This window comes from Bidens hawaiensis, unplaced genomic scaffold, assembly GCF_021521415.1.
Source record: "Bidens hawaiensis isolate Kalapana, Puna unplaced genomic scaffold, B.hawaiensis_p1.1 tig00031915_1, whole genome shotgun sequence".
NCBI classification, from domain to species: domain Eukaryota; kingdom Viridiplantae; phylum Streptophyta; class Magnoliopsida; order Asterales; family Asteraceae; genus Bidens; species Bidens hawaiensis.
In genome coordinates, this window is record NW_027495402.1 from 151,689 (window position 1) to 163,985 (window position 12,297).

The following is a 12,297-nucleotide window of genomic DNA, read 5'->3' on the forward strand; positions in this document are numbered from 1 at the left end:
CCAGTTCTTGATTGCTTCAATTTTGGATGGGTCGACATGAATACCCATCTTGTTCACAACATGGCCAAGAAACTGTACTTCATCAGACCAGAATTCACACTTGGAAAGCTTAGCATAGAGTTGCTCAGCTCTAAGCTTTTGCAACACCCACCGAAGATGTTGCTCGTGCTCGGCCTTGGTCTTAGAATACACCAGAACATCATCGATAAACACAATCACGAATTTATCCAAGAAAGGCCTACACACCCGATTCATTAGATCCATGAAAACGGCGGGTGCATTGGTTAAACCGAAGGACATGACCAAGAATTCAAAATGGCCATAACGAGTTCGAAAAGCAGTCTTCGGGACATCTTCATCGCGGATGCGCAACTGGTGATAGCCAGAGCGGAGATCAATCTTCGAGAAACAAGAGGCACCTTGGAGTTGATCAAAGAGGTCGTCAATACGCGGTAAAGGATACCGGTTTTTAATGGTGAGTTTGTTCAACTCGCGGTAATCAATACACATGCGAAACGATCCATCTTTCTTTTTAACGAACAACACCGGAGCACCCCAGGGTGAAGAGCTAGGGCGGATGAATCCTTTAGCAGTCAACTCTTGAAGTTGGCTTGCCAATTCTTGCATCTCAGCGGGCGCAAGACGGTAAGGAGATTTAGCTACGGGGGAAGCACCAGGGACAAGATCAATACGGAACTCGACTTCACGAGCGGGAGGGATACCAGGAAGATCATCAGGAAAAACTTCAGGGAAATCACGCACAACAGGGATATCGCGAAGCTTCTTCTCTTCAGCAGGTTTAACCACATGGGCTAAGAATGCAACACACTTCTTCCGCATGAGTCTTCGGGCTTCGGCGCAAGACATAAGTTTAAGACCGCGGGAGGGTTTCTCGCCGTAGATATGAAGATCACCATTTTCTCGAGGTATGCGAATAAATTTCTTGGCGCAAATAACTTCGGCGCGATTCTTCGAGAGCCAGTCCATACCAATGATAACATCAAAGCTTCCAAGAGGCATGGGGATGAGGTCGATCAGAAAATCGTTTTCGTTAAGGTTAAGCGTGCAATCTTTAATCACCGAGTTAATTAAAACAGTTTCACCGTTAGCCAATTCAACTGAAAAATTATCTTTTAAATCGTTGCGCGGTCGCGCAAGCTTCTGCTCGAAGGCGCGAGAAATAAAACTTCGATCGGCGCCAGTATCAAAAAGTACAGAAGCATAAAATCCGTTAAGCAAAAATGTACCATTAACTACGTCATTATTCGCTTGCGCTTGGTGCGCGGTTATATTAAAAGCTCGTCCACGCGTCACTTGGTTCGAAATCTGGTTCACCGGATTCGCTTGTGTGATTTGCACTTGTAGTCTCGGGCACGCGTTCCGGAAATGACTGGGATCACCGCAGTTAAAGCACGATCTGGGTCGTGGGTTAGGGTATGTTGGTTGTGGGTTCTGCGGGTAAACTGGTGGTATTGGCGCAATTGGGTTGGCGGAAGGGACTCTACAGTATTCGGCAGAGTGACCAACGCGGCCACATCGGTTACATTGTCGACACGGGGTTTGGGTTGGGTGGTGAAGTCTACAGGTTGGGCAAAAGGGTTGATTTCCTGTGTAAGATTTCTTAGGTGGCGGGGCAGGGAGTGCTGGATTGGTTAGGGCATAGTTGTGAACTACAGGAGGTGTTGGGTAGGCTGTCAGTGGGTTAGGCGCGTAAACTGGAGGTTGATAAATGGGTTGCTGGGCAATGGGCGGGTTGGTAAGCGCATAGGCCTTGCGCCTGCGCTTGAGGTTGTTACGGTTTGAGGGTTCAGGTTTGGTTTCTGTTGGTTCAGGGACAGTCTTGGTGAGTTTGGTCTTCTCAGTTCCCCGCAGGAACAGGGTTCCTGCTCTGACATGGTTGTCGCTGAGCACAGCGGCCAACTCAATGGCGTCAGAGAGGGTAACTGGGTTTCTGGCCCATACAGAATCTTGAATTTCCATGGGGAGACCCCCAAGGAATTTCTCTATGGCTCGGCGGGAAGGGGTAACAAGGTGAGGGACAAGCAAACTTAGTTCATGGAAGCGCGTCGCGTACTCGCGCGCTTCACCGCTGTACTGCTTAAGATTCCAAAATTCCTCCTCCAGGCGCTTAACTTCGTTGGGAGGGCAGAATTCTCGCGTAAGAATTTCCTTAAATTCCTCCCAGAGCATGCTGGAAGCAGCTTCTGCGCCACGCGCATGAGCTACTCCATTCCACCACGTAAGCGCTCTGGATTCCAGGACACTGGAAGCATATAGGGTTCGTCTGTCTGAGGGGCATCGGGTATGGAGGAAAGTGTTTTCAATCTTTTCGAGCCATTGGAGCATCACGGTGGCTCCTTCAAGACCTGTGAACTTTGGAGGGTTACCCGCGTTAAAGGACTTAATGTTATAACTCGAGGTATTGTTTTGGCTCAAGGCTTGGGCTATTGCGGCGGCCATTTCCTGGGAACGTTGCTGTCTACGCATGCGCGAGGCTTCTCTTCTCTGAAATCGGCGAGATAGCGGAGGCATTCTATAAAAATTTTAATTTTAGTTAATATCTTGGTTTTAGCGCAAAGTTTTAATCTTATAAAGCTTGGTTTCACGGAGTCAGTTACAGTCAAAAGTTAAAGTAAAATAAATGACCCTAAATGCAGACTTAATAAAGGTAACAAATTCGAATCAAGAATCGACAATTCATGTATCACCATGACTTTCCGAATTCCCAATTTAAAATATACGGGCAAACGAGTATTGGAGATTGGCGATTCATGTATCACCATGACTTTTCAATCTTCAATATAAAACATACAAGAAAATGAGTATTGGAGGTTGACAATTCATGTATCACCATGACTTTTCAAGTCTCCAACCTCAGAACATAATCGTAAATGGAAATTGAAAATCAACTATTCATGTATCACCATGACTTTTCGGATCTTCAAATCCCAACAAACGAATAGGCAGAAAAAAATCAATAAAAATCGAAATTCAGCAAAAATCGAAATATCGCGAAATAAAACATAAAATCATATACTGCGCAAATGCGAGCATATTCATAAATAACGAGTAATTAACAATAAGCGTGCAAACATGAGATTTCTCTCATGCGCGAGAAGGGACTCTTAGGTATTCTAGGCCGTTACGTCTAACCACCTATCCTAAAGTCAACGAGCTCTGATACCAATCTGTAACACCCCGACCAAAGGCGGATTATACATCGGGGCGCCACATATTGTTTCATTACTCGTGACACTATTGGGTGTCAATATTTAATAAATATATTCATTCACGCATGCGCAACGTATACATAAGATATAAATAAACCAACATAAATCAATATATTATAAATCAAAATATTCGAACAGTAATAACTTGTCTTGATACATTTTAATCTAGGTCCAAAAGTAAAAACGTCCTATGTGTCCACAAGCTCCAAAACAGCTACTGCAAACCTGAACATGTGTTAAAATAAACGTCAAACACTTGCGTGTTGGTGAGAAATCAAGTTTAATACAATACATAGATAGCAATAAATCTGCGCGCAACACGTGTATGTCTGGTGTTTAACAAGGGTGCAATCAGATTGTGATCAAGCCTAAATAGATCATAGCTCATAGTTCATAGTTCAATCCGTGCTCCCAATTGAGCACAAAAACGAGAAAACATCTGTGCAAGTGTAAACAAAGAAAACCGTAAACGATAGGTCTCCCGTGTTCATCTAATGGATCCATGAAAACTGCGGAATAGGCCGAACAAAGCGGTTAATGATACACACATACAAATAAACAGCCAAGTAAACGTCCTCAACACATGGGATACTGCGCGACTAAAGTTCATAAACAAGTTTAAGACTCTAAGTTTGTACGAACACATGAACATCCCAAAACATTAAAAATAAAAAGGGATTAGGTACGAGATTACTCACTTGATAAAGATGCGATGATAGATAACGCAAGAACCAACTTTAAGCAAGCACAAGTTAACCTATAAACAAGATTATTGTTTTAATGATTTGTTTTAAGTCTTGATTATAAGTTAGCATAATTAATAAGTTATTATATATAATATATATTACCGGAAAAGCAGGAAGAACAAGGAGGAAGACGGAGGCAGAGAGGGAGGACGGCAGAGAGAGCAAGGAGCAAGAGAGAATAAGAGAGATTAAGTGTTTTGTGTGTGTAGTGTTAGGAAAAATAATGTTATTATTTATAGAGAAACCCTAGGAGACATAAATCCAGAAAAAGGGGAAAAGATTCCAAGACAAACAGAACAAGACAAAACAAAAGATAACAAAAGATATGGCAGCTGCAGGGGGCAAGATAAAGCTGACAGGGAACAGAAAAAGGCATGGGAGAGGACAGATAAAGTTACTGGTTAAAGCATGGCAAAAGCAGATCTCAAAAGATAATGTCAGTCACTTTTTCTACCAACCAATGGGGTTGGTACGCATGCTGCGCCGAAAGTAACTATTCAGACATTAGATAGGTTAGGTCAACAGCTCAGAAGAAAAGACATTTACAAAAGCAAACGGCTAGAATAAACAGAAGATACAAGGGTTAAGCGCGGGAAGGCTGAGTGCGCGAGCGCGAAGGCTGGCACAACAATCCTTAGCGCACTGCGGGAAGAATCACAAATCCTTAGCGTGCTGCGTGAAGAACTAGAATTCTAAGCGCATCGCGGGAAGAACATACATTCTTAGCGCATTGCGGGAAGAACATGCATTCTTAGCGCGCTGCGAGAAGAGTTCTCTTCACGCATCGCAGGAACAAGATGTCTTCACGCAGGCTTCCATGTAAGGAGTCTGGCGCGTGGAGCTGCAGACATCCTTAGGCGGGAAGAACCAAAGGACAAGCAAAGAGTTAGAAGAAAAAGAGGGAAACAAGGCGGAAAGAGAGAAGGAAGAGGGAGGGGACGGCGGAAAGAAAGAGAGAGAAAGAGGCGGGAAGGAAATATATATTATTATTATTAAAAATAAAATATAAGTATAAATATTAAATAATAAAAGAAAGAGATCGGGTCAGAGAAACGGGTACCTGGGTCGGGTCGGATCGGGCAGATGTCACAATCTCCATCTGACGGTTTGAGGGTTTAAATCATGTCAGATTGAGATTCTTCAACCCTAACCCGACCCATATATTTATTCATGCATGTCGTGTCAACCTATTAAAGTTCATGTCGTATTCGGGTATACCCATTTTACGTTTATTTACGAATACGAGTAAAAACTTAATGACTTAATAACAATTTAAACAATTAATAATTCAATTCGTAAGAAACTTTTTTGTAAGTGGTGATATCTTTAATTGTTTTTGTATATTTATGTTTCATTCCCGATTTACAAACATGGGTTTACCTACTTAGCTCATGATTTGTATAATGTATAGAAATAATCAGATACTAGACTACTAGAACTAATAAAATAAAAATCCTTGAAGTGAAGAGTACATGAAAAAATATTACTAAGAAAACTAGTTTGAGACCCGTGTATTACACGGGTAATTGATGAAAATTGTAAACATTAACCATTAAGTGAAATACAGTTAACAAAATGATTATATATTGTTAATACAGTTACAATTTAGATTTAAATTGTAGAAATTACATAACTAAGATTACACAAATATGCTACAAATAAGTAAAACATTCTTGTACACTACATTTGTGATTTTATTGGTTGATATATATTGTTTATCACAAATCAAAATCTTTAGTTCATGTCCGCTTGTAAGTCTTTATAAGGTAGCATATAAGTCTGTTTATAACTCTTGTTATAGCCACACATAGTTGGACGTGTGACGAACGGTTCTTCAAGTACATACCAACCTTAGATAAATGATAAGATATCCATGAAACTAACAAAAAAAATATTCATACACATAAAATATCATACTTTTTAATCAATTAATATAATGTCATCTGAGATCATCTGCTAATGTTTATCCAAAAAAAAATTATTATGGAAGCACGGTAAATGACTTTTAACCAAATTAACTATTTTTTTAAATTATTATGAAATATAAGTTTCTGAAGTATTTTGGTCTGAGTTATAGAAGAAAATTTTGAAAACTAAATATTAATCTTCTTATTGCTAAAACCCTTTATACTACACAAAAAAGTCATATATTTAAATGGCATATAGTTCATATAGTAAATCGGTATACATATGGATTATAATTATAATATTCAACTTCAATGATTTAATTCTAAACACAAAGATATATATAATAGGTATTCTTCATGTTTGCAATATTTATACAAAATGTTTGCAGAAAATTAAGAAAATACACATTTTCCCGAGTTCAAATGCATTGAGAAATTTTAAATTCAATTTTAAAACCAATCTTATATAAAAAAATTATGCACTTTTGCTCGAATCCTAGTTTAAAAACAATTTGCAGTTTGCCATACAAATCCAAATTTTTCTACAATGATGCACATTTATTTTCTTAATTTGTAATTACATGTGACTTTAAAATCTTATTTTAACAAACCCGCAACTTTAATTTCACCATTTTCTTATTTCATCATTAATGTTAATGAACGAATCAGTTATGGTTTACATTTAATAAAAATAAACTTGAATTCATATATTGAAATAACTTAAAAGATAAGAACCATATACTGAAATGAGTTGAAAAAAAGATGAGGATGATTATGAGATTGACAAGTGTCAAAATATATAGTCTTTTATTATAATAGATATTTGAATTTATTTATAAAAGTTAAAAGTTATATGAAATATTAATAATAACTCACAAAATTTTACATTTCTCATCTCTAAAAGCAAAATATTAATTTTTAAAAAACTCTTAAACGAGTTAACAGGTAAAATGACTTTTTAACAAATCAAGTTCGGGTTGACCCACTTTTAATTGGGTCATGTTCGGGTTAATTTGTTTAAAAAACAGATCATGTCAACCGACCTAAATCCTGTTTCTTTTCACGGTTCATGTTAAGAATTGTCCCCATACTCCGACACATTCATTTGCTACCTCTACTATAGAATATGATATTCTTGTTACAACAAAGTTTCCTCTTTTCGTGTATAGGAATATTCAAGAAGTACACGAATGAAAATGGTAACTTTTGGGAGTCTATGACAATGGATTTTCAAGGTATGCTTTCTTTGTATGAAGCATCACACATGAGGGTGGAAGGCGAAGGACTTCTAGACGAAGTCCTCGAGTTTACGAAACATCATCTTGAAAATATAATCGAGAAAAGCATTTGTAGTAATGATGCTTCCCTTAAAACACAAATACATCAAGCACTACAACAACCTCTTCGAAGAAGATTGGCACTGCTAGAGGCCTTGCATTATATACCAATCTACCAACAACAAGACTCCCGTGATGATGAGTTACTAACACTTGCTAAGTTAGATTTCAATTTGCTTCAAGAACTGCATCGAAAGGAGCTTAGCCAAATTACCAAGTACGCATATAATAAACAAAAACAATTATTTAACTTGTTACTTCTAGATAGACATGCACAAATCGGGTTTTATCCTAAACCGGTCTGGGTTGGTCAAGTAACGGGTTAGAATAAACCGGATCGGGTTGAAAACAGGTTTGGAATGTTCAGCCCTTTGGAACCGGGTTGGGACAAAAACCGGTTTTTGGCATGTATTATTGTATCAAGTCAGGTCCAAATAGGTTTCAGGGAACGAGATTACGAACTGGTTGCGAGCCGCCGTGTTGTGTAGGGTTCAAACCGGTTCTAGTCAAATCAACATTTTCGAATAACTGGTTCGGGTTAAAAACGAGTTCGTGAGCCCAAACAGTTACTTTTTACACCTCTACTTTTAATTGCCCAATATCGTATATGAGCCCGATGGAGAGATCCATAATCAATCGTATATGGGCCCAAATGGTCAGTAAATTATCATTTATTAGTCCAGTTTTGGTTCAAAGTTCAAACCGTAAATGAACACCCGTTTTTACAGGGCAATTATCTAATTTGTTACAAAAGTCAAATATTGTGTATTATGTTAATCCTTGTTTTTATGGTTAATATCAGAACTTACCTTTATTTTAAGGGAAAATTCCTAAAATAGACGTATTTTGAGAAGAGGTTCTATAAATGTCCCCTAAATTTTAGAATTCCAAAAATGTCCCTCTCTAACTCATCTCCGACGATGCGTTAGGAAGTCTATCTTTAACACATCGTCAAAGATGTGTTAGACTTCGTAACGCATCGTCGGAGATGAGATAGACTTCCTAACACATCGGCAAAGATGCGTTAGACTTATTAACGCATCATCAACGACGTGTTAGCCTCATGTTTGTTATTTTTAATATTATATTAGTATAACTATTTATATTTATACTAATATTTGGGGGATATTTTTGGAACCTCTTCCAAAAATAGGTCTATTTTAGGTATTTTCCCTTATTTTAATCTAGCATATGGAATTATGGGTTACCCTCACGAGTCTACATTTTGTGTATGTGTCTAGATGGTGGAAGAGTTCAGATCTTTCGAATAAACTACCTTATATCCGCGACAGAATAGTTGAAGGTTACTTTTGGATATTGGCAGTCTACTTCACGCCTGAACATTCTGAATCAAGGAATTTTCTGACGAAAGCGGGCATGCTTACACTCATTTTGGACGACACGTACGATAATTATGGTACTTATGAAGAACTCGAGATTTTTACTAAAGCAATTCAAATGTAAGCAATAACTAAAGTTATAGTTATAGTTATATAAATAATACGTGCTACAGTTCCAAAATTTATCGTCCGACGCTCATTGTAATTGATTTACATAGGTGGTCTATAAGTTGCTTGGATATGCTTCCTGAATACATGAAATTTATATATCAAGAACTTCTCAATGTTTACAAAGAAGCTGAAGATTTGCTAGGGAAGAAGGGAAACACATATCGTATCTATTATACAAAAGAGATGGTACGTTTGACCTAACTCGATTATATGATCTTTATTTTTGTTTATTCTATAAAGTAAAATATGTTCATTTGTTAATTAGGTTAAAGAGTATGCTCGGAATCTCTTAAATGAAGCCAAATGGGCAAATGAGAGGTATATTCCAACCGTTGAGGAATATATGTGTGTTTCCATGGTAACGGTTGGCTACCCAATGTTAATCATGAACTGTTATGTTCACGAAGATGATTTGGTAACCGAGGAAACTTTTAAATGGCTGTCCAAATATCCTCCAATAGTTAAAGCTTCATCTTATATTGCAAGGCTCATGGATGATGTTTCCACACATAAGGTATTTGTTATCTGGTTATTTAAAAAGAATATAACTATGTGAAAAGTAACTTGTGATAACAATAAATTTGTAGGAAGAACAAGAAAGAAACCATGTGGCTTCTAGTGTCGAATGCTACGTGAAGCAGTACGGGGTCTCAGAGGAGCGTGCACATGAGTTGTTCTCAAAAATAGTCGAAGATAATTGGAAAGTTATAAATCAGGAGTCCTTAAGGCCAACAGACGTTCCCAGGCTTTTACTCATGCCTGTTATTAATCTTACTCGTGTTTGTGATATCCTTTATTCGCATGGTGACAATTACACCCATGCTGGGAAAGAAATGATTGATTACATTGAAGCACTTCTTGTTAGTCCCATAAGTGTTTAATAATTGTTGCATGTTTTATAAATAATCATACGTAATAATCAACATGTGTTATACGTTCAGTTTTATGGAGTAGTAATTTTCAAAATCATAAGTAAAATCAACCACTGTTATAAATATGGTTTGATTTAGTATTGTAGTTCATGGATGCATAATATTTAATGCATATACTTTAGACATATTATACTTTTTGTGTAGGTATTTAAGGAATTCGACATGTTGACATTAACCGGCCTTCATCAATTACATTTTTTTTCGAACGTCCCTTCATGAATTGCATAAATCATCCTTTACGTTTAGAGTTTGTCACATTCGTTCTTTTAATAGACAGACTCTAGATTACATGTTAAGTCCAATCATATGCAATACACATGATAATAGTTTGATCTTTTTAACATCCATTTATGTTGTGATGAATTTGCGATGAAATCTTAATCCATTGCTAGTATTTTGATGGTCGGGTGAGATACGTCAAAAAACTAAAAATTGAACAAAGATTGTACATTTATGGTTTTCTATAATTGTTGGTAGTGCCCTGCAATGGATCACACCCAAACCTCGAACTCGAAACCAAATGAAATAATTAAATAAAATTAAAACTGAGGACTGGCCTAGAAGAAAGTTAGCTAACCTCTTCCGGGCCAAGCTGCATAGGGTGTGATGGAATTCATGTTCGGAAAGTACCTGCTTTGTATTAATTTCACTTGATTTTCGGGTATTCAGTGCGCTAAATGTCAAATACCAAATGTTAGGAAAATAGCCGCGTGATGGAATACTAATGAAAACCCAACATACGGAGCGAACAGATGGACTAGAAACGAGTAAAGGCACAAGTTAGTTAAACATAGTTTCATACCAACCGTCTGAACATTAGACAAATTTGTCTCATCATAGCACCCCATCTGAAGTAGGGTTGCATACTGAAGGAAGTAATGTTTTTGTGAATGATCCTTTACCCTTTCTCATTCATCCAATTTATAACGATACATATGCAATCTCTTATTAGGAGAGAAGATCCTATACATCAATTACTATAATAATCACAATATATTCTATATATAATTCTAAGTCTATTACACCCCCGCATTCGAAACGGGAGGAGACCAAATGTTGAGATTGGACCAAAAATCTTCAAACAGAGCGCGAGGCAGACCCTTGGTGAATATATCCGCAATTTGATAAGAAGATGGAACATGATGTATACGAACCTGTCCCCGTTGAACTTGTTCGCGAACGAAGTGAATGTCGAGCTCAATATGCTTTGTACGTTGATGATTAACAGGATTCCCCGAGAGATATATCGCACTTAAGTTGTCACAGTACACGAGTGTGGCACGTAATAAAGGGCGATGAAGTTCCAAAAGAAAATTACGAAGCCAACAAATTTCGGCGACCCCCACATTGGCTACCCCGCGGTATTCAGCCTCGGCACTCGACCTAGAGATAGTTGGTTGGCGCTTAGAAGACCACGAGATCAGATTGGACCCATAATAAACACAATATCCAGATGTCGATCTGCGAGTATCCGGACAGCCCGCTCAATCAGTATCGGTGTACGCAAGTAATGAAGGGTCAACCGATTTGGTAAGAGTGAGTCCGAAGTTCACTATACCCTGAATATACCGAAGAATCCGTTTTAGAGCCTCCCAATGTGAGGACCGTGATGCATGCATATGCATGCAAACTTGCTGAACGGCATAACTAATGTCAGGTCTAGTAAACGTGAGGTATTGAAGCGTGCCAGCCATGCTTCGATACAGTGTGGGATATTCAAAAAGAGTACCCGAATTAGCACTTATTTTACCATAAGAGTCGACAGGGGTGGGTGCGGGTTTGCACGTTTGCATTCCAACACGTCTGATAATTTCATGAGCATAAGAACTTTGGTTGAGAAACATTGTGTCATTTGTTCGTGTAACAGAGATCCCTAGAAAGAAACTAAGTTGTCCCAAGTCTTTCATGGAAAACTCGTTTGCCAAGCTAGTCATCAATTGTTGCCGAATAATTTCAGAGGATGATGTGAGAAGAATATCATCCGCATAAAGTAGTAAATAAGCTGTGAGACCTGCGATGTAAGATAAATAGAGAGTTATCACACTGACTCTGCCGAAACCCCATGTGTAGAACAAAATCCGTGAATCTTCGGTACCATGCTTGCGGTGCTTGTTTTAGACCGTATAATCTGGACGAGTTTTGCTACGAAACCCCATGGGTTGATACATGTATACCGTTTCGTTAAGTGTGCCATGTAGAAACGCGTTGGTTACATCCAATTGGTGTACCGGCCATGACGTGCATAAGGCAATAGATAATACAGTACGAATCGTTTCCGGTTTAACAACCGGACTAAAAGATGGGCAACGATTATAGAGAAGTTCAGTAGGGGTTTTAAAGTGATGGGTTTTACATGGAAGAATGTTGAGAATATAAGTGGCCATCTCAAGGGCATGGTGCCAAAAAGATGGTGGAAGGGAGGCATGAGCGAGAAGAGTGCGAATGATATTATTAATGGAGCGGATTTTTCGTTCCGCCTTCCCATTTTGTGAAGATGTGTGCGGGCATGATAGTCGAAAAATCATACCATTTTGGTCACAATATTGTTTGAACGAATGGACGTATTCTGTTCCATTATCACATTGAAACATTTTGATTTTTCTTTCAAATTGGGTTTCTATGTGTTTGGAAAGG

The 12,297-nt window shown here is 38.2% G+C and overlaps 1 protein-coding gene across 1 annotated transcript in view; it reads left to right on the forward strand.

Moving 5' to 3' along the window:
* LOC143582746 ((E)-beta-farnesene synthase-like) overlaps nt 1–9,658 on the forward strand; it is a 34,954-nt gene extending 25,296 nt beyond the window's left edge. The window contains exons 2-6 of the mRNA XM_077065237.1: nt 7,053–7,437; nt 8,462–8,680; nt 8,779–8,917; nt 8,997–9,245; nt 9,319–9,658. Coding sequence (XP_076921352.1) covers nt 7,053–7,437; nt 8,462–8,680; nt 8,779–8,917; nt 8,997–9,245; nt 9,319–9,612 — 1,286 coding nt within the window. The 3' untranslated portion in view covers nt 9,613–9,658. The remainder of the gene's footprint in view (nt 1–7,052; nt 7,438–8,461; nt 8,681–8,778; nt 8,918–8,996; nt 9,246–9,318) is intronic.
* The last annotated feature ends 2,639 nt before the right edge of the window (nt 9,659–12,297 follow it).